At 36.6% G+C, this 22,698-nt stretch overlaps 3 protein-coding genes across 15 annotated transcripts in view; all 3 read left to right on the top strand.

Annotated features, from left to right (window-relative positions):
- Positions 1 to 850: 850 nt before the first annotated feature.
- On the top strand, positions 851 to 3,210 carry efcab10 (EF-hand calcium binding domain 10). Of its 2 annotated transcripts, none has more exons than XM_077211039.1 (4): positions 851 to 972; positions 1,228 to 1,392; positions 2,757 to 2,847; positions 3,042 to 3,210. In XM_077211039.1, exons 1-4 carry the CDS (start codon positions 870 to 872, stop codon positions 3,118 to 3,120), a joined length of 438 nt encoding a protein of 145 aa, XP_077067154.1. In that variant the 5' UTR covers positions 851 to 869; the 3' UTR covers positions 3,121 to 3,210. The 2 variants fall into 2 exon arrangements, with proteins under 2 accessions (XP_077067154.1, XP_077067155.1); XM_077211040.1 differs by having other exon boundaries at positions 3,037 to 3,210.
- A 3,916-nt stretch (positions 3,211 to 7,126) lies between these two features.
- Positions 7,127 to 20,172, top strand: znf800a (zinc finger protein 800a). 8 transcript variants are annotated; one of them, XM_077211034.1, is made up of 6 exons: positions 7,127 to 7,422; positions 10,508 to 10,644; positions 14,242 to 14,337; positions 14,603 to 14,746; positions 15,163 to 16,912; positions 19,163 to 20,172. In XM_077211034.1, coding segments are annotated over exons 2-6 (2,118 nt in total). In that variant the 5' UTR covers positions 7,127 to 7,422; positions 10,508 to 10,517; the 3' UTR covers positions 19,164 to 20,172. The 8 variants fall into 8 exon arrangements, with proteins under 8 accessions (XP_077067149.1, XP_077067144.1, XP_077067150.1 ...); XM_077211035.1 differs by lacking the exon at positions 7,127 to 7,422 and adding an exon at positions 7,451 to 7,991; XM_077211036.1 differs by lacking the exon at positions 7,127 to 7,422 and adding an exon at positions 7,520 to 7,893.
- A 991-nt stretch (positions 20,173 to 21,163) lies between these two features.
- Positions 21,164 to 22,698, top strand: part of grm8b (glutamate receptor, metabotropic 8b) — a 193,982-nt gene continuing 192,447 nt past the window's right edge. For 2 of the 5 annotated variants that reach the window (XR_013196671.1, XM_077211022.1), the window contains exon 1: positions 22,380 to 22,456. The gene's annotated coding sequence lies outside the window, so the exon portion shown is untranslated. Of the gene's footprint in view, positions 21,236 to 22,379; positions 22,457 to 22,698 lie in introns of those variants that run through there. The other 3 variants (XM_077211025.1, XM_077211024.1, XM_077211023.1) reach the window with 2 other exon arrangements.

Here is a 22,698-nt window from a genome sequence, read left to right as displayed (position 1 = left end):
ACTCCTCAAATCTTATTTTGCTATTTTTGTTTTTAAATTGCTCATTGTAAGGAATATATTTTATCAATACGTGAAAGTTCAAACTTTTTGTATTCTATTTTCTACTACTCTAAGTTTTTTAAAGTTTGTTTCATAGTTTTATACACAGCTTTGTATGCACCCGCTTACATGATATTCATAATATTTAATATTCAGTAATATCGACGTGAATAAAATACATTCCTAATTTGGGGGTATGAACGTAAAGCAAATATTGTAATATAATAATAATATGATATAATATGCATACCTACAGTACGGAATAAACAGTTCCCTCTAGTGGTTAGAAAATACAAAATTAACATATTAGTATTATTCAAAAATCGAAATTTATATAAATGTAGGGAAATGTGGGGTAGCCGTTAACCCAATCTAAAAACAGGTCGACTTTAGTTTCCCTCAGTTTCGAGAGACATGAGATGAATGAGATTGACGAGGATTACACCGGAAGTTGGGTTAATGGTTCGCTCAAATTAAGCAAAAAGGAAATGTGGGGGATTTAGAGCCTCAGGCATCATTCACTTTCATTGAATCTTTTTTTTTCATATACAAGAGTGAATGGTGGCTGAAACTCATTTTTAACTACACAAAATAAAGAAATTCATACAGGTTAGGAACTTCATAAGTTTTCATCAAAAACTAGGGTGAAATGCAATAATAATTTGATCTTGTCTACTACAGCGATTTCACTTAACTCACTTCAGTTTTATCAAGACATAAATCATTACTAGTATTGAACAAAACCACTCTTGCTACTGACGTTTGCCACCCCCGCTGCGCATGTGCGGTATCATAGCAACAGTGATAAACACAGAAGGACAGCGGCCAAGATGTCATCGCCGCGGGAGCACGAGGCTGCAGAATACCTCGAGAAACACAAAGTTATTGAGCTGATGGATAATTTAACCAGTATGCTCTTCTTCTACAGACCAGGTGAAACTTGTAACGCGTCTCATAGTAGATTTGTTACCATCATCGTATAAAAACTGTGGCATTTACCTTGCACAGCTTCAATTTGAAATTGAGAGTTTGAAATGAATAGATTGACTGTCAGATAGAGTCTTTTGTAGTGCTTAGAAATCTAGAGTAGTAACGTTAACCAATTGCTTTCTTACTGTTAAAAAATGTGGTAAAACAGTAAAGGAAAGACAAACGTAATGGCCAATCTCATGAATCCTGCCATTACAGATCGTCCAAAAGAATTTCTGATCGACCAACTTGAAAAGCTCAGCCTTTCCAAAGCTCGTGTAGGAAACAGCCCGTGCCTCTTCAACGAGTCCAATTTAGATGCTCTGTTTGGAGTCCTGGATCCTTCCGATCAAGGCTTTATTACTCATGGTCAATACAAAGAAGGTAAATCTCTTAGAATGTTGCAGAGGTTGTGAAAGCCTTTTTCCTTTTGGGAAAACCTATGCTGTAACTTTACACCTAATAAAAACAATAATAGTAAAATGCTCTATAATAAGTAACTTTGGATAAAAGTGTCTGTCAAATAATGCATGTTAATAAATGTAAAATGTACCAAACAGACATGTTTCTGAATGGATTATTTATATTAGGCTATATTGTTTTATATTATATTATATTTAGTGCTGTCAAATCGATTAGTGGCGATTAATCGCATCTAACAAAAGTATGCGTTTTATGACTTGTTAAAGCTGGATACTGATTGGCTGTCTTGGTTTTTATCGTTCATCATCGGGATAAAATCTTTCTGAAAGTGATTCAGTTTCTCTGTGCCGTTACCGTTATATGTGATGTGGACTCTGCTATTCTTTAATTCTGAGAACGATTTTTAGAACTAGGCCTATATCTTTATAGTTATCGTCCTTGGAGTGAACGGGCCTTTAGGGATAAGAATGCACATCCATCCGGTTGTTATCGCAGAATAAACCCCGACAGGGTGATCAGGATTAGGGTCTTCCATCAGCCTGAAGGGGTTTATTTTGAGAGAACAACCGGCTGGATGTGCATTATCCCGCTTATTACACGGCTACTTGCCACATAAGTAAATAATTAGACAAGAAATATTGACTTAAGTTGAAATATTTTAGTAGGTCTTTAAACGCAAAGCTTCCACAGAGAGAGCAGTTGCTAGCAAGCGGCAAGTTCAAACTAGATGCAAATTTAAGCGATACCGTACAGCCATACCACTTGTTACATGTCATTTCACCACATAAATAATTATGGAGATAAGAGATATTGATCTGAGATCAAACTGTTTTAAAATCATACCTGTTTGTTATCTTATAATCCAACAGTGTACAAAACAATCGTTGCAAAATGGCAGCAGCCGAGTTTGTATGAAACAAGAGAGAGCGAGTCTGTGATACTGGATGAACCGTACACAAAATATTGATTTGAGTTTTAATATTTTATTAGTTTATCAATCGCAAAACTTCCACAAAGAAAAACAGTTCCTAGCAAGCATATAGCACTGAGTTACCCCGATGAGCCTGTAGTATCTGTTTTTACTGGTTGTTATCGGGGAATAACATACAGCTGGATAGCGCAATTGACCAATCAGAATCAAGTATTCCACAGAGCCGTGTAAAAATGGAGAAACACTGACCCAAGAATTACCCTAATGCACTGCGACTTTAACAGAAGATTTCTCTGAATACTTCCATTAAGTTGTTTTGTTTATAATTCATGAGTATAAGAATTACACTTGTGGTCTGACTCAGTATTATACGCACAACATTGCTTCCCCGCAGCACTGAAGACACTTGGCATCAAGAATTTCAATGAGTTACCGGATGGAGCCAGTGATGACAGGATATCACAAGAGACGTTCATAAGAGTGGCGTAAGTAACTACTGCTTAAAAAAGAAATATGGGATCGTTTGAAGATTCAAAGGCGCTGAGTTCAGACCTAATACTTAATGCAAACACTATACGCCCATGCTTCATTTGAGATATTTGATTATATGAGCAGTTTGTTACACCTTTGAATCTATTGGTAGTTTATCCAGATTTCTCTATTTCTCTGTTTAGGACAGAAGGGATTATCAGAAGTGCAGCAACATTCCAGCTATAGGTGAACTCAAGAACTCTGTCCTTAAAAATATGTATCTGTAAAATAGCTTTTGTAATGATTTATATAGAATACAGTATGTATGCATGTATAAATAAATATGAAATAAAACGTACCAACTAAAAACCATAAAACTTTGTCAAACTTTGCTGGCTGGAGGACCAAAAGGCTGGTAAAACATGTAATAAATATTATAAAATATTAAATAAATACAATATAATGTATTTTATAAAATATTATAATATATATATATATCTATTTCATTTATTTTTTACATGTATTTATTTTTACTAATTCTAATTTTCAAAGATATTGCTTGAAATATGTCTTGCAATATCAAAACAAAATAAATACCCGTAAATATAATTTAAATGTGAACAAATATACAACAGAACAGAATTATATTTTGTTTCTCCATATTTTTTCAGTGAAACTGAATAATTTATGGCAACCTCAATATTACAGTTTGAGTGAGTTGTAACCATAACCTCACATTAAAAGTGTTTTTTTATTTAGTAGCAGCTAAAGCTCGATGCAAAAATAAATGTTGCCAACTTACTGACCCTGTGCCCTAATTCATACATTATGAACATGTCTTTTATTTTGACATGAGCTATTATGCAAGTGTTTAAACCTTCTACAGATTAGTGCTTTCAAAAAAATTCAAATTAATCACATCTAACAAAGTTTGTAAATATATATTTGTGTGTATATATATATTATTATTACTAAATATTAATATATGCAATGGTTGATTACTAATGATTACTAAGCACATTTTTATGACACGTTTTCTAAGGGTATAGTGTATTATTCAAACTATTAGGATACTGGATTGACACGGTCTTGTAAACACATGTACAAGTGAAGGTGACAGCGGCTATTTAAATGAAACTGTTTCTGTTCATACTATGGGTGCGTCTCAATCAGCACCCTAACTTCCAAGGTCGTGAATCAATAGTACACATGCATTTCGTCACTGTAAGGACAGTAAGGACCCTGGCTCACTACACATTGGGACACTGATGACTCTGTTTCTGGCAACACAACAATGTCCTCATTGTACAGAATCACTACTGGTATTTATGAACAACAATGACCTTGTCTGACATTATGTTTTAATGTTATTTAAAGTACATGATAAAAACTTTACTTGTTACATATATGTGCAACATTTCAGCTTTAAATAAATTATACATTTTAGCTAGATTATGTTCATTACCTCGGGCGATTACTACGTTACTACACTAAAGGGTTAGGGTTGGGGCAGTCGTGGTCTAATGGTTAGAGAGTCAGAATGATAACATGAAGGTTGCTGGTTCGATTCTCAATACCGGCAGCTCACAGCTGTGTGGGTGTAAAACTCCTAATGTTTGACCACTAACTTGGGTCAAATGCAGTGAGTTAGCTCATATGATTCATGTATCGCGCTTCAGAACTTACGTTGAGGGAATATGTGATATAAATATAAATACATTGATGCTCCGGGTTTTCACGGTTGTGGGACTTTTTAGGGAGCGAACGTGTCAGATTTTGCAATTGAGACGGGTTTTAAAATGGCCGACTGAGCTGATTGAGGCACACCCAATGAAAGTTTTGCAGATGTTTAATTACCGTAATGTTCTACAATTTTTTAAAAAAAAAAGGTTTTATTTATTTAAACTTTTATTCAGTACACGCAATCTTGATATGTAATTTTTGTCAATGCCATAAAAGACACTTTAAAGTATATTGTAACCCACACAACTATTGGGTTCATCTGATCACTTTTTACATTGACTAAGACGTTTTTCTAAATATCTTCTTCTGTGTTCCATAGAAAGTAAATGGCTGAATTTTTTTCTCAGTTAACTATCCTTATAACACAGAAAGATAGGGAAATGAGCACTACTGTATAGTTGCGCATAGACAAGAGAAAAAAAAACCCTGAAGAAAAAGTCATTAACAGAACTGAACTAGAAAAGAAAAAGAAAAACTTTTTGTGTCTATAGAAAATATATAAATGTGTGCATGTCAAATAATTACATTCCTACGTATTATTCTTTTTTAATTTATTAAGTATTTCTTTTTAATATTTTTAAAAATGATTATTAAATTAAATTAATTGTTTAATTTCTTAAACTGTATATTATATTTTTTTAAAGCATAAATAAAACTGTTCAAATAAAGAATTTCACAAAAAAGTGTAGCTTGAAAATGATAAATCAATAAATATACTGTGCAGAGTAAAGATAAAAAGTACTGCATTGTGACACTTTGTGGTTGCCAGACATCAGTGGATCATGTTGATAGTTAATGTGATTCTCTACACCTGTGGATTTGAGGGGAACTGACTTCATACACCCACTAAAAATCACCAAACACCATGGTTCAATTGCAAAATGACTATAAAAGTGAAGTTAGTTTTAGCAGCATTTAATAGCAGATGCCACTCGGTTTGATTTTCTGTATTTAATGCAAATCACGCATGAGAAAGTCTTATTGATGTGAAAAAATATATCACACGAATAGCGCATTTATCATTGGACACCAGTTTACCTTTGAGTAAATTGAATTGAATTGAAACTGGAGCCCTGTGGAGCGAGTGACAGAGAACTGCTTACGTTAATAGTTCAATGGGAAGAACAATGTTATGCTAATTATGGTAGCAACAGTTCAGAGTTGTGAATGCGTGCGAGGTGTTCGCTGTGTTACGAGGAGGTGTAATGTTCTTTCAGTGATACCGGTTACACTGAGTGTAGCCTACGACTTTTGTGTTTAAACAGACTTAAAACAGACACTAAATCACATGGCCTAAATTAAATTTATAATAAACTAACTAAAATATAAGTTATAAATGAAAGTTAAATATACTAGTTAATATAACTAAAGGCGATTCTCCAAATAGAAGAAATGTTCCATCCAATATTCTGTGTCCTGGATGATAAAAAAAAAGAGTTTTAGTTAAAAAAATAAATAAATTGATTTATACCGACTTTAATGTAAAATACTCCATTGTCCTCTAAAAGTACTCTTATACTTTTACCAAATGTTTAAAAGTGTTGGCTGAATCTGCCTCAGTTCCTCTATATTTTGGGCATGTCTCATACCTAGACTTCCTTGTTTTGCTTTTAAATGTACTTTTCCTTTAAAATCTTTTAAAAGCATTTTTAATAATCATATGTACAATTTAATTAACTAAAGCCATGCACAGCAAATATTTACTATCCACATAACTTTTGTCATTATACCAACACTGTAAAAAATAGTTTCATGATTTGTTATCAGAACATTTTTTCTTTTGTCAAATCAACTTAAATAACTAATGTGGATCAGATAACATAATATTTTGAGTTTCTGTGGATTAAACCAATCTCCTTCTTTCTATTAACTCATTTTTTTGAATGAACTTAAGGCAACCATGTTACTTACTTTTTAAAGTTAAACCAACAATAATTTAATTGGGTTATGGTGTAAATAATAACTGTCAGGAAATCACATCTCTTGAGAGTTTGAAGAACAGAAACGTCAGTCATATTATTTTTTTAATGATCCGAGTATAGGTTTAGTTGTCATTACCAAAGCTGCTTATTATTTAAGTAGGGCCTACGTTAGAAATTTAATTCAGAAATGTATTTATTTGTTTGTCAAAAATCAAATAAATAAGCCATTTAGCTGCTAAGGCACTTGTTGTGTTTGCAATTCCGTCATCCCCTCGACGTCATTACCATAACACAACAATATCAAAAACCCAGAAGAGCAGATATTAAAAGCTACTTAAGAAGATCAAGGCCCGTTTTTATTTTCAAGACAAATACGTATAGGCCTACATGTCTAACAAATAAACTTTAAAGAAGTTTTTCCTCCCAGATTTCAAGTAGTTAAAAGTTTCCATAATTGCAGAATCACTCATAAATAAATTCAAATATAGATTAAAAATCATTAAAATATAATTCGGGAAGGGTATTTGAATTAAAACTTTTTTTTTAATTCACCGTAAATTCGCAGTCTTAATCGCCAAATGCAAGACTCCTTCGGTTTAAATTTGGGTTTGGAATCGCTGCATTTGCAACGCTTTTATGTGGGTGTGTGAAATTAAAAACGGCCCGTTAATTTCCTCAGTTAGTAGCACGGGTTGTGGGGGGTCATATGTAAAGCACCAACCCGGCGACAACATCGGGTGCCACATTTTGGTGGTCTCGAACATCCATTGCACCTTTGCGCAACAGCCGCTTCTCCGCCGAGAGGTCCTCGCGTGCACAAAGGCAGCTTCCGAGAGGGCAGCGTCAGCGCGAGAGGCGAGCGAAACCACCTTCGGACCGCGTCCGACCATCCCAACTCGAAATCCAGCGTCGTTTTCCCAAAAGGTAAGAACTCTGCGAACACATCTCGGTTGATTTCAACCGCGGGAGTTGCCCACTCGGGCCCGGAATCGTGCAGCGGACCAGTGTCGTTTCCTATCCTGCGCGAGCGTGGTTGTTCTCAACAGAAAATGGCGTCACCGTTCGTGCTGGCTGTGCGACCGGGGAAAACGCACTTGTTCTGAGCGCTTAAATTAGAGCGAGAGTTGATTCGGACTCGCCATGTCTGCCCGGAGAGATAGAGCAAGTCCACGGGCCTACTTGGGGAGTGAAATGGCACTTCATAACAAAACACCGAAGAGGAGAGGACGCGCAAAGGCGGAAGGGTCACCAGACCTGTGCGCCAAAGCGGCTTCGGGAAGATGGCACAGCGCCGCAAAGCGCAGCACTTTATCATTCGGACGTGCCTTGTTATCGTGTGAATCTGCTTGAATGTGCTCGGTTTGTAACTGTTTGAGGACGCGATTATATATTCTGGTAGGTTTGTGTTCGGAAAGAACTGCAAGTTAGTGGAAACGTCGTCTTTTGTATCAGCCTCTCGCGTCAGCCCGCCTTTCCGCCGCACTCGCTCCCTGGTAAGCATCAATCCTTCTTTAAAGCTCCATTCTGCACATGGGCTCTCCTTCTCCATCAAGTTAATCTGGCCCATTGTGGTCCGCAATAGAGGAGATTTGGCCTGACAATGTAACCGTGTAAAAGAGATTTACAGAATAATGGAGCGATGCAAATTACCTCTCGAAAACGCTAAATAGGCCGAATATCCGACAAAACACGGCGATATAACCTGCGCTTACATTTTTAAACAGTTTGGCTAAATGAAGTGTGAATGCGCCACGACGTGTCTAAATTGCGCATAGGGGAGAACGCCAACCCAGGCTATTCCAACAGGTTTTTGAACCACACGAACTGGCACGAATAACGTAAACACACAGTTTTCGATGTAATCTGAGGGATAGTCTCGGATACATTCTATTTTTTGCTGGTCAGATGCCTCTTTTTAGCCACTGTGGACTTGGTGATGCTCGTGCAGCCAATGGCTTCGCGCGTTCCCGCACACATGCATCCACAATCTCCCATCATAAGTCAGCCAAACGTCTGAACTGATGCTAATATGCCTCACCTCGTCATCCAGACGTGCGTGTGGTATATTATTTTGCTGAGATTTGGAGAGTATAACTGCTAAATTTGGGTATCAACTTTTTACGTTGTTCACATTTGGCCCCTTGTGGCCCCAATGTGTTTTGATGCGTGAGAGTGTGAATGTGAGTTTGTTTCTAAAGATGGTATGTGCATTTTTGTAGTCTAAAAGTGCGAATTTATTATTTAACTATATGTTGATGCATCGATCTGTGAAATCGTGATATAAATTGATGTTTTTGTCTGCTCGCGAGCCTGTACGTAAACCCGTGGTTCTAAACTAGCAAGATGTTTTGATTTTTAAAGTTGAATTATTTGAAGAATAATTTGATAGTGATTTTAATGACTCCAGTGCGTTTAATCTCAATGCTTCAGGATGGACGGGCAAAGATCGTGTGTCTATTGTTTTAAATTATTATTTTTTCCGGTCACGTGGCCAAATGTCTCTGATGCTTTTGGGTGGTGATGGTCATTTCAACACGTTCTCGGTTGTTATGCCTCCACTCGCACGCGGATAGCACGGCTTAGGTTTTATGGGTAATTCTTACAAGTTCCATATGTTATGTTTGCAAAGTACTTACTCAGGCGCGAGCATACATAGATACTAAGATTTGCACGCGTCATTGATTTGCTACCCACAATATGACTCGTACGGAACAAACGTGCCTTCCATCAGCCGAATGGCGCTATATTAAAGCATGATGCGTGGTATTATGAAGCATAATTATGATCGTTTGTAAAGTTGGCCACGGACACGTGTTCTCTCGTGCAGCGCTCGCGACTTCCTGCCCCGCGAATGTTTGGGAACTTTGAGTCAGGTGTATGTCCTTCTCAATCATAACATGACGACTTATAGATTTCATTTGCGCTAGAAGAACACTTTGGAAACGAGTTACATAAAACAACGGTACATAGCGAATCAAATCAATAAACATTTACCATAGTACCATGGTTTACCATAGTTATCGCCCAAATACCACAGTTACAGCTGCTACTTACATTTAAGCCTATGAAAAGAGAGTTTACATGAACAGTCAAGCACTTATCATGCCACAAGACTATTTTAGTGAACTGCAATGAAGAACTTTTAAAACTATATATAAATATCAAATGTATACACTACTATGTTAAGCTGAAATCTGTTAAATAGTAGGCTACGTACAATAAGTAATGTTGTTAGTCATTGCCTAAAATCATTAGCTACATTTTATGGGTTCTCCATTGCTCTTTTTATTACCCTTTTAACCAATTTACCAGTTTTACTGTCGTAACATAATGTAGTAAGTTACTATTTTGTATTTTGGCACAAATATTGAACATTATACATGTTTGTGAGTGCAGCGGATGCTAAAATTGAGATTATCTGGTTATTTCCTCTCTGTGTATAGGTGTCGGTTTCTACTTTAAGGACTCTAAAAATGTATGTTTTGTAAAAGTTTCAGTAATCTACATTTCATATCAGTGTAAATTTAAATTAATTTGACTAACATGCACAAGTTCATGTGGACATGGTTTTGTAAAAGGGATTTTAATGCAATATATTGATATTTAAAAGCTCTGTGATCCAGAATGAAATCTCATTTCAGTTTGTCCTGTTGTCTCACATTATTCTTTCCATTACATCTGGGTAATTATGATGTTTGTTTGATGCACGACTGACATTTCCATAATTCAAATTGTTTTGTCATTTTTAGCACATAACCGTTATGCCTCATATTGACATTTATTTCCTTGGTAAATAATCACACGATCATCACAGCGGCAGTAATGTCTGTTTGTCTTTGTAAATACCTGTATAATTTATATCTGATTTTTGAATTTTAAATTGTGCTGCTTTATGCTACTGTTGGAGAACTTGCCATTTTAAGTGGCATGTGGGAATTAAGTAATTTCTCCATCAAAAGCATTCAAAAGAAATAGCTCCACTGATTAACTTTTTGATTTGTCTTTTAAGTTCATAAAGGATGGAGGCTACTAACAGTGAAGATCAGGGAAGCCTGACTAGTGACAAATGCTGCCAGACTGAGACACTTCAGGACTGCAGTTGCCAAACAACAGAAACCCCTCCAGAGCCTTGTGGCAAAAATCCAGGTAGGAACTCACTCAGCACCTTAAAGTCAACATGAAATCAAAACTTCCTTTTTTAAATACACATTCCTGCCCTTATTGTGCACGATTTGTCAGTGCAAGTTAATCCAAAGTGGAAAAAAATGTTCCTTTTAGGCTGACGTTAAAAATCACTCTTATTTTTGGCTTCATATTGGTATGCAACACCCACTTTCCAATATCCAATCAATTCCAAATGGTTAAAATCAACTGCCGCCTACATTTTTTTTCTTGTTGAATCCTGTTGCATTCAGAAATGCATCACATTACAGGAGTAAAATTAGCTGAGAAGGCTGGTTTCATGTAGACTGTATGTATTTTACATACATTTTATTGATAATTAAAGGTTGTGTTATTCCCTCGTGGTGATATCTGTGTATAATCAAAGTTAGTTTGGATGGACCCACATTCATTGTGAAATCTATTTTTCTTATTTATTCCTTCTCTATGCATTAATTTCAAAGATCTATCAATATAGTTGCATTTAAATGCAATGTCTTTTGGCGACTTGGTTGTTAATGTAGAACAATCACATTCCAATGTGTTTCTCACATATTTCCATAATTATCAATGCTGGAATAAGATTTCTAGCTTGGCAGGTTGTTATGTGTGTTCTACAGTGGTGCTAATTTCAGTGACCTGGAGTTGTTGTCTTTAAAGTAATTTATGACCATAAATAAAGACATGGTGTTCTGAGGCAGATAAAGTCATGTATACTGGCTGATAGTGAGATACACAGTCCAATCTTTCCTGTTGAAAAGAATCAGGATGGGCTTTTAATGCAAAAATAATTGTTTTAGCAGGCAGCTTATAAAAATACTCAATACACGGCAAGTGTCAAGGCAAGTGTATTTATAAAGCACATTTCATACACTATGGCAATTCAAAGTGCTTTACACAGAAATTAATTAAAATAATCACAAAATAAAAGCAAGGGAAATTAAAACAGTTATAAAAGGGATTAAAAGAGATATACGATAAAGTTATAAAATGAATTAAGAAAAAAAGATGATGCATAGATAAACTTCTCATCTGACAAAACACAGGTGTATCATATTTATTCACAATTGCCCCTCTTAATATTCATGCTGGATAGAGTTGTTGATTTGAGGTTTAAACACAAGTTATGAATAAATGGCTTTTTTCAATGTTGAAAAAAATGTCAAATTTTTTAGAAGTAAATGTTGTCTATACGTCTCTATATATTTCTTTATAGATATGCTAAGTAACTTTTGGCCCTCTAGCGGTTAAAAAAAACCGATGCATTTTGCGGAAGAACATTGTTTTGGTTGTGCTTCGGCTCTGTGTGACTATGCGGATGAATATGGTTATCCTATTGCTCATAAAACATTCACTACTGGGCTTAAGAGATATAACCAGTTTAGATGTAAAGGAACACTAGCTGAAGATCAAAGGATAACTAGCTGAAGACATTACTGACGCTATACCCATTAATAGACACGGTACTTCCTTAATTTCTTGCACAACAACAACCATAATGAAGTGACCCTTCACAATAGATAATGATTTAAAATACACTCTGTTAGAATGCTACTGATGGAAATTGATCTTTTCAATAAAATACCTTACTCGACCTGTTGAGTTATAAAAATGCCATTTCTGCTTTTACAACATTTCAAATCCCTCAGTTCTTGCCATCTCCGGGAAGCCAAGGCAATGTTGATTCTGGTTTTATTAGCAGCTCTGTCGCGTTCTCTTTTTGGCAGCAGACTCTCCTCTGTTCGGCATTTCTTTAAAACGGATGATTCCCCGCAGGCTCGAGATTTAGCTGCTCCATGTCAACCTTTCTTGCTCTTTGTGACAACTAACTTTTGCCACTCCCATACACGCGTCAAACTTTTATTTATTTATGGAGGAGACATGCATGGGTGAGTGACGTATGTACGCAATTTCCTGTGAAAGTTGTTCGACCCGTCTAAAAATAAACACTCATAATAGGCTTACCATAGTGAATCAGGGTAGGACAAAAACGTTTTGGAAGAAGGATTGATGTAAGTGACTCATTATTTAAATTTTGTTAATTTTTAAAAAAAATGTAAACCTGCATTCACTAACTTTTTAAGTTTCCACTTTGACAAAACTATATAATAGTACAATTTCCCTGCTAATGCACTGTGAAGTGTGCAACATATTTTAATACATTTAATTGAAAAAAGTATGTTAGCAAACTGTAGGCAGAATGTTTTAAATAGTCTAAGTAATGTAAGATTCTCATGTGTTCTCGTAGGTAATGTAATGTGCGCCATAATTTTCAGACACCTGGTATCAGATCAGAAGGTGTAACTTACACATCGATAATAATAATAAATCATCAAAATATAAAAAATAAAATAAATCATCACATCATCAAAAGTCCCTGCAGATTTTACCAGGTGACTCTCAGTTGGTAGACATCCATGGGTAGAAAATAACAAAGTCAAAATCACTACTAACAATAAAGAGTTGCCTTAAGGAACAATGATCGAGTCAGGTGATAAGCAGGTGTACAAATGAATGATGGGAGTGTTGCAAACCAAAAGATGCTTATGTCCGTGGGGAAATAGATCTACTATTTTATTTGTCTCTGCTGGTTTATTTGAAAGCCTTAAAGGAAAGATGCCATTCATTGATATTATTTATTTAGGAATTATATACAGTTAGTATTGAAAGAATAGAAACTAATGGAACAGAAGAATTTTGGTTTGAAAGCTTGTTTTCTTTAAAATTTTTCCTCAAGATTCTACTGCCTTTACATAATAATCAGGGCTTGACATTAACACCTGCCAACTCTCACTCACTTACTCATTTCATTTGCTCTGGATGAAAATTGTTGCTGTTATAGGGCTTGAAATTCGGCGTGGGATATCGCATATTGTGCATAATTTAACTAATTCACGCAGATTTTGTGTTCACACATAAAGTACGGGAGGATAAAACCACCTATCAGTACTAAATTGAGTTCTTTTTTTTGCTGCTTATTGCGCTTAAAGAGTCAAATACACACAAAATAATGCCGAAATGCCAGTATTCGTCAGTATTCTCGTAAACACAGTCAATTTTGTTTTCAGTGAACATAAACAGTTGAGAAAGAAAACGCATGTGTAACAGTATATTGGTCTGTGCGTGAGGTCTTAAAGTGACATCAGCCAAATATACCTGCTGCCAAATTATGAGATAATATAAAAAATATCTAAATGGCAGTTTTCCCAATGGTATCAATGTCAAAATTGTGGCCAGTTAAAATGTTGAGTGGCTAGTAACTTTAGAAAACCAAAGAGCAAAAAAGTTTGTGAAAATTGTGGAAGATAATAGGGTGTGAAGTCCAGATTGTGCAGGAGAGTTGGTAGTTCCACGGGCACATGTGCAGACAGTCACTGCCTTTTTGTTTGAATTATCTGTAGCGCACTTAACCAGGTGCCATGGGGTGTCTTGCCCCAACCTTACCCCTTAGCTCCTACTACAGATTTAAACCCTTTGCTGTCCCCATACCTGAATGAGGGAACTTCAACAGAAGACTTTTGTGAAAACATGTTTTACCTTAAGTATAATCTAAAATGTTCCTTTCACTGTTTTGTGTTTTAGTACATTCGATTGAGCCTGGTGATCCACCCCTGCTTCAAAAGCAGCTCCAGACATCCAAGTCAGGAATTCTTCAAATCATTGAGTGTTTTCGCTCAGGTACTTCAATTCCAGAACTTTGATCATTCAGTAAATGCATGTCATGAAGACCTCATTTATTCACAAGACACAACACATTTACCATCACCAAGATATTGTCTGTCCTTACTGAAAGTGAATTGCTATACAACGAAACAAAGTTGAAACCTATGTTGAGTGAGATTTTGAAAAATGAGATTTCCCTCTAAAAGTGTTCTTACATGAATTTATATTTCCTTATTGCCTAATGATAATTGGTTGCTTTCAACATGTGCTGTTATTGCAGGTACAACTCAACTCAAACACATGCTGTTGAAGGAGGTTGACACCATATTTGAGTGCAAAATCTGTCGAAGTCTGTTCCGTGGTCTACCGAATCTGGTCACTCACAAGGAGCTCTACTGCTTTTCCCGGCAACCTCAGTCAGATGGTTTGTACATCCATTTAAGTGCTCTGACTTGAAGTGTTTCAAAGCCTGTATGACTTTATTTTTTTCTGCAGAACACAAAAGGAATATATTTTTTAAAATGCTTCAACTGTTCAAAGTCAATTGGAGTCCAAACACATTGCACTCCATTGTCTTTCTTTGTATGGACAAAACATTTGTCAAAATATCATCTTTTTGTGTTCCACAAAAGGAAGAAATGTGAAAACACTCCATCAACTACATAGCAATGCCCTAGTAACCGGTTGGCAATAGCCTGATTGAGTTCCGCATGGGCAAGCACCATTCATGTTTTCTTAAAAAGATGTGAAAATGTACTTCAAATTGTTGCAATTGGGCCCATGATTATAATAGTAATTGTTAATTAGATTAATATTTTGTGATGTTACTACTTTCTGCAGAGCCTTCACAAGGGGGGCAGAGCCAAGCCATCAAAGAACTACTTCAAGCCATCTATCCACAGAAAGAACAAGAAAAACATGTCATTCAGCTGGAAGCCATTGAGACCAACCCCAATGCAGTGTTTCAACAAGTGGCAGTAGTGGAAATTCAGGACACACCAGAAACCCCAGCCCTTACCCCCGAGACTATGATCCCAGTACCTGAGAAGAAAAATCGCCGCAAATCTATTTTGGCACCCAAAAAGGTCCAGCCGTCAGATTTTGAGGATGAGATGGAAACTGAATCTGAAGAACCACCTGCTAAAGAAGGTCAGAGCTGTGAAGAGCAAATAAAGATTGAGCCAGTTGAAGGGGAGGAAGAAGAAGAGGAGAGTGCCGCCTCTGAGATAAAGGAGATGAGGATCTCTTGCTGTCTCTGTGGAAAAGACTTTAGCTCCAGACGCAGCGTGCGACGCCACTGCCGAAAAATGCATTGGCAGAGGATGGAGGAGTTGCGCAAATTTACAGAGACGCGCACCGTTCCCACTAGCCTGCTGTCTATGGTAAAGGACAAGCATCCTGCTGAACCACCACCTTCTCCAGGGAAGAGCTGCCCAGTATGCAAAAAGTCCTTTGCTACCAAGGCCAATGTTCGTCGCCACTTCGACGAGGTCCACCGTGGCTTAAAGCGGGATTTGATCACACCGGAAATTGCCACAAGACCAGGCCAGCCTCTTTTACTTGAAACCCAACCTCCTTCTCCAGCGAAAGCTCCAAGCTCTCCAATCAAGCAAGAAAAGGCACAGTACAACCTGACAAATTGTCGCTGCAAGCTGTGCAAACGCAAGTACAGCTCCCAACTAATGCTTAGGCGGCACATGCGAATCGTTCATAAGATGCCAATTCTAGAAAACAGCTCTCAAAAGACCAAATCGAAGCACGAAAGAAAAAATAAGCTTTATGCAAAGAAAGTGTCTCTTTCAAAAGCTTCAGCGGAAGAGGGAAACCACGGTGTGAGTTTTGACTTTAAGAGGATCTACTGCTGGTTGTGTAAACGTCAGTTCAGTACTAGTCAGAACCTGGGCAAACATATTTCCGAGCTGCACACTGATGGAAACGATAGCATCTACATAAAGTTTTACCGTTGCCCCATCTGCAGATACGAGTCACGCCGGAAGCGTGATGTCATCCGCCATATCACAGTGGTGCACAAGAAGTCGTCACGTTATCTGGCTAAGGTTATGCCTGCCTTGGAGAACCAGGCTGTGAAGAAACCAGCTGATGCAATCTTGAACAACTCAAGCAAAAAAACAAATTCGAAAGAAGAGGGTAACGGGAAGCATAAAACGCAAGACCCACCAGCTTCCCCTAACAGTCGTCAACAAGATCCTCTCATATCTCCCAAAACAAAGAAACAAGAATCCCCAACATCCCCCAACACTCGAAAGCATTCTGCGCTCACGTCGCTTAACACAGGCAAACTCGAGTCTCCACTCACACCAAATAGACAAGACAAGAACCTTCAAGCAACCAAGAACCCGCATGTCACTCGCAGTCATAATGTTACCAAGGGCGCACCCATCACCAGAAGCCAGGAGACCTGCACTGAGGTTAGGGTAACAAAAAACTTTTCCCTCCACGCATGTGATATGTGTGGCCGGGCATTTGCCAAAAAGGTCTACCTTGAGACTCACAGGCGGAGACACAGGACTGCCATTGCAAGTGGGGACAAATTACAAGGAAGAAGCACTCGATCAAAGGCCCTCATTTGGTAGGTTGTTTCTTTGTTATGCCATTTATTCAACAAGCACATTAAGATGCTTGCCTTAAAGCCCTAACCCTAAGCATTAGACTCCAGGCTGTAACTCGTTATGGACAAGAATGGTATCTCAAATTGAGCGGTGTTTCAAGGTGTGATGTTACCTTTCTAAGCAATTAGACTCGAAAATTCTCCTGACATAAAAAAAAGGGAAGGGGGGTAATTCCCATAGACTTACATTGAAAAATGAACATGAGCCATATCTAGGGACCAGAATGTCATAAAGAATTGGGGTTTGAGTCTTTTGTCTTGGACCAGTAAGTTACCACCTAGCAAATACTAAGTAATTACCCAGAACACCCTAGCACGGGGTGTCCAATCCTGCTCCTGGAGGGCTAATATTTAGCTCCAACCAGCCCCAAAACACTTGCTTGGAAGTTTTATAGACATCCCAAAGTCCTTGATTGACTGGTTCAGGTGTGTATTTATGATTGGGGCTAAACTCTGCAGGATAGTGACCCTACAGGAGCAGAAAAGGACACCTCTGCCTTAGTGCAATAAATGCAAAAAATGTTAAAATCTAGTTAAAAATGCTGTCGATAACAAGTTACAGAGTACAATAGCTTGTAAATAACACTGTATAAACAATTATAAATATTTTATACAGCCATCTTTGATACTCCTGAGAAAGCACTACTTAGTGTACAAATAAAATAGTGATCTTAGACTGTTGAATAAGATGAAAGACTTTCCTAGACTGTCTATGAAGATTCAATCCCTTATAATTGGATGCAAGGTTTCAAACTGATGTGAGCTTTCATGCCTTAAAATGCTTGCAGGATTCATCCAACCCAAAATGGATGAGATGCTGAACAGAATCAAACATTTGGCCATTTCACAAGATTTAGTGTTTTCAAGACTGCATTGGACACCCGTACTTGTCTTTTATTAGAGGTTCCTCAAACAGGGTTCCTCAAATTTGTCCTGCAGAGTTTAGCTCAAACCCTAATCAAACTTACCTACAATTAAATTTCTAGTGTTTCTAAAGACCTTGATTAGCTTGCCCCAAACCGCCCTAGCATTGTGACGGTGAGTTTTTCATGGGCGAGCAGCACTGAGATCTACTTTGAGTTTAATTTCTTAAAGGACAAGTTCAGTATTTTACACTTAAAGCCCTGTTTTAATATCGTTTCTGATGAAATAGAACGGTTAATATTGAAATTTGGACAAATGCTGCTGTACCGAGAATTTTAGGTTTCTGTGTTAGCACCCCCCACCTCCACAATGGTTTCATAGGGGCATAGGAACAATCATTCATAAAACGCATTAAACTTTAGTTTACAAAGACGTGAAACTCACCGAGTGGTCTGGGGTCTTCACTGATATGCTCGCACAACAATCACTGCAAAAGATGCTTTCCAACAGGTTTTATTGTAGTTTTTGTCCAACTGCATTGACCTGTATTGGATGTTCTGTGAGGTACGGTATTACTCCGCCGCCGAAAACGGAGTAACACAGAAACCTAAAGTTCTCGGGACAGCAGCATTTGTCCAAATTTCAATCTTAACCGTTCTATTTCATCAGAAACAGTCTTAAAACAGGGCTTTAAGTGTAAAATACCGAACTTGTCCTTTAAACATTTAAGTGGTTTCAATGGATCCAAATTGGGCACATTTGATTTAATTTTGTTACCCAAGCCACTTTTGCCTCCCTGCTTATTTTTTCCCTCATCACATGCTCTGACAAATAATCTAAGGTCACTGTAATAGGAATTGCTCTCTAATTTGAATGCATGGTTGCAGACAGTTTCAGAGAGGGATTCCCCATTGTCTGCTCTCTGTAATAGATATGTAGATGTGTTGAACTTTTACACGTTTTAACCTGACCTTTTAAACTTCTGGGGGCCTCCAGTGGTTTTGCCGACAGAATAGTGATGCTCAAAGTTTTTCTAAATGTCGTTTCCCTTAAAGTGATAGTTCACCTACAAATGGAAATTAATAAAATTTGCTCAAACTCTTGTTGTTCCAAACCGATCATTTGTTTAAATAATAATGTAGAAGGAAGGAAAGTTGTACAGGTGTGGGGCAACATGACAGAACCTTCATTGTTACATGAACTATCCCTTTAACATCTTCACACATTTTTCTCTTTTAAATCATTCCTATTATTCAGTTTTGATAGTTATGTTGTTATATATGTAATGAGGAATGACATGTTTGATACTCTCTCACTTTTCTTTTCCTTTCTTTTCTGTCCATTTAGACTTTTTTTCAGAATACATAGCACATTTGCACTGGATTTCATGGAAGGGTTTATCTCCATGCGAAAGAAGAGGAAGGAATATGGACAAACTTATTGGTAGAAAACAAGGATAACCTTTGTCATTCAATGGGATTGAATGAGTCAAGAAAGAAGTAAGCCCAAAATGTTGTTCCAGAGTTTTACCCTAGAGGACGCTGTAGTAAAAGAAATGGTATCCGATCTTCATTTCATTTTGAATGAGTTTTGACTTATTAGTGTTGGCAAAATGTTTAAAGTAAACAAATCTCAAAATGAATTTCGATTAATATGTTTATGGATTATACCACTATTTTTTTGTATTCTCAACAACAGTTTAAAAATACACAAAGAATGTTTATAAATGGACAATGGACTGAGTGTAAAATACATAGGAGGTTGATCTGTATATGAACAGCATGTCTAACTAATGTTAAATTTTCATAAGTAGATAAGTTCATGTAACTCTGCTTCTTATTTCCCTGCCATGTGTTCACCTCTCTAATCAACTATGGATTGAAATGCTGCTAATTTGTTAGAAATGTACTTATATTTCTTCTACCCTTTAAAGTCGAAGCCTATATATTAAGCTGCTCAGGATGCATCTTAAATGAGAGCCCACATTTTTTAACAGCTTAGACTATGTTTGTCTTTAACAAAAGGTTGCAACTGTGACTAAAACGAAATAGAATACTACTGGTAGCCTACTAAGTAGTTTGGTAGCCTACTAATAATTAAAGCTAATGAGAAAATAATTTTCAGTTTTCGTAGATGGCTCTCATCATTGCTTTCAAGTATAATGAAGCTTTTGAGCAAGTACAATTCCTTTTAGTTGGGGTGCATGCAGAATGCTTTGAAACATTTGTTTTTGTGTATAATAGAGCTTTTTCCAAACGCCTAGATCTATTCTGATGCACACTTCTTTTCATTTGCAAAATCCTGGTATACCCTTGCTTGCAGTACGATTTTTTGTTCAAATAAAGATAATAAACACATTCTTTGTCAACTATTTTTATATACTCCCCTTCCAATAAAGATATCATTTTGTTTGTTGTGTTTAATACCATCAGGATATATAAATATATTCAGTAGACTATATACAGTGCTGGTCAAAGATTTGGAAACATTATTTTTTTAATGTTTTTAATGCTCATCAGGTCTACATTTATTTGTGAATACAGAAGAAGAAGAAAACGGTAATGTGGAATATTACAATTTAAAATAATGGTTTTCTATTTTAATATACTTGATATAACTTATTTATGTGATGCAAAACTGAATTTTCATCAGTCATTACTCCAGTCTTAAGTGTCACATGATCCTTCAGAAATCATTCTAATTTGCTGATTTATTATCTATATATCGATAGATCTATATCTAATATATATGGTGTATCTATCTATCTAATATATATGGTGTATCTATCTGTATGTCTGTTGATAGATCTACATCTTTATCTGTCTGTCTGTCTGCCGATAGATCTATCTATATCTGTCTGTCTGTCTGTCGATAGATTTATCTATATCTGTCTGTCTGTCTGTCGATAGAGCTATATCTTATCTATCTATCTATATATCTGTCTGTCTATCTGTTTGTCTGTCGGTCGATAGATCTATATATATCTGTCTGTCTGTCTGCCGATATATCTATCTGTCTATCTATCTGTCTATCTATCTATCTATCTATCTATCTATCTATCTATCTATCTATCTATCTATCTATCTATCTATCTATCTATCTATCTATCTATCTATCTATCTATCTATCTGTCTGTCGATAGATCTATATCTAATATATATGGTGTATGTATACCAAGCCTCAAACTAGTGAATTTGACTATTGAATGTGTCATTCAGAAAAACAGAATAAATTACTTGAAAATTAAAAATGAGTCACCTTATGCTCAAATACTCATTAAAGGTTTAAGTAAACAAGAGAAATGACCTCAGGTGGTGTGAGACTCCTGCCAGGGATACCTAGTGTTCAGGCCACGTACGTACACGTAACTCCTCCTAAAGGGAATTACGTCAACATGTTGGTGAGCTCAGCAATCCACACGTGAGTGAGCGCGAAACTCAAACACTCTCTTTCTACGCACTACATTAGCCTTATCACGGTAGCGAACTATAAAGTGAACTTGTATATCCGGAAAGGTAGGCCTAGGTCTTTTGCCGAGACACAATATGGCTTAAGTGTAAATAGCTCATGAGACCAGGAAAACAACAAAAAATAAATTAAATTAAACTTTGAACAGGCCAGTATCTCTAGGCTGCACCACTGGAGAGGAATTATTGCCCTTTATTGCTGTCAAAACCAACCTTCTGTTTACGTATGATTCATTCCTACTTTGGCGCATTTTCATGCATCAGGCGACCGAGGTCACATTTTTCCACTCCAGTTAATATTTTTAAGGGGTAGGTTCATTTATTGTTATTTTTTGAGACATAGGCTATTTAAAGAACGTCAGTTGAAAAGTTGAAGATGTATTGTCTACATTTTATCATATAATGGATTAATAATGTGAATAAGCCTTTAATTTTGCTTTAGTTTTTTAATAGCCTATTTCTAAAGCTTTAATTTTATTTTATTTCAGTTATTGTATTTTAGTCATTTATTTCAGTTAGTTGCCAATGTAACATCTCTAAAAGTTTTTTTTAAGTTTACGTTTTTTCATCTAATAGCCTACTTTTATTTTATTTCAACTTTATTTTCAAAAACATTTTTAATTATTTTAATTTCAACAACAACAATACCTAGCCTACTGCATAACAGGAATTCTCCGTGTAAGTCCACAGTGTTCACACTAGATGGAGCAAAAAGATCATGCACAGCAGTGACTGTTAAACAGCTTGATCTCTTTAAACCAGCTGTCAAGCCACACTGAACTGCTATTTCTACAGTTTTGCATTGATCAGTCTGAGCAGCAAAACATATTTTCACAAATATCATATGGGCTAGCATCGTGCGCACCTTAAAAATAACAAATGCGCAAATAACAAATTACTTAAATGTCGAATGTTTTAAGGGAGGTTTCAAATTATTTATTTTTTTTTCCCTTAAACTTCTAATGCATCATTAGCAAAATATTGACTCCAGCTTGCCTCGATGTGGTCCATGGCGAAGAAAGCGTCCAAATTGTCAGACCAATCATAACGGAGTGGGAGTATTTGCGCGAGAAATGATGCGCTCGTGCGCTCTGTGTGCCTCTCGCGCGCTGTCCCTCCCAGCAGCATCAAAGCAGCAGCGATCAGCGCGCGACCACAGCTCAGGCACCTGCAGGTATGAATGGATTCAAAATGTTATTTCTTTAAATCTGCCAAAGCAATAGAGTGAGTTGTGCTGTTCTGTAGCCTAATATGGCATTTTCTATATGTTTAATTGTTGCAGTGCTGTTTTGGTGCAACTATGATGTGATGAAATGTTTCGTGGTGATGCTGATTGCATTTAATCTATAGCAATTATTCGAGATGAGAAAATTTGACAGTATGCTTTTCTGCTGGTAAAAATGTTTAAAAGTTTCA

Source organism: Siphateles boraxobius, unplaced genomic scaffold (genome assembly GCF_051911475.1).
Source record: "Siphateles boraxobius isolate OS27281-9 unplaced genomic scaffold, OSU_SipBor_1 65, whole genome shotgun sequence".
NCBI classification, from domain to species: Eukaryota; Metazoa; Chordata; class Actinopteri; order Cypriniformes; family Leuciscidae; genus Siphateles; species Siphateles boraxobius.
This window is presented reverse-complemented; position numbering and strand designations above follow the sequence as displayed.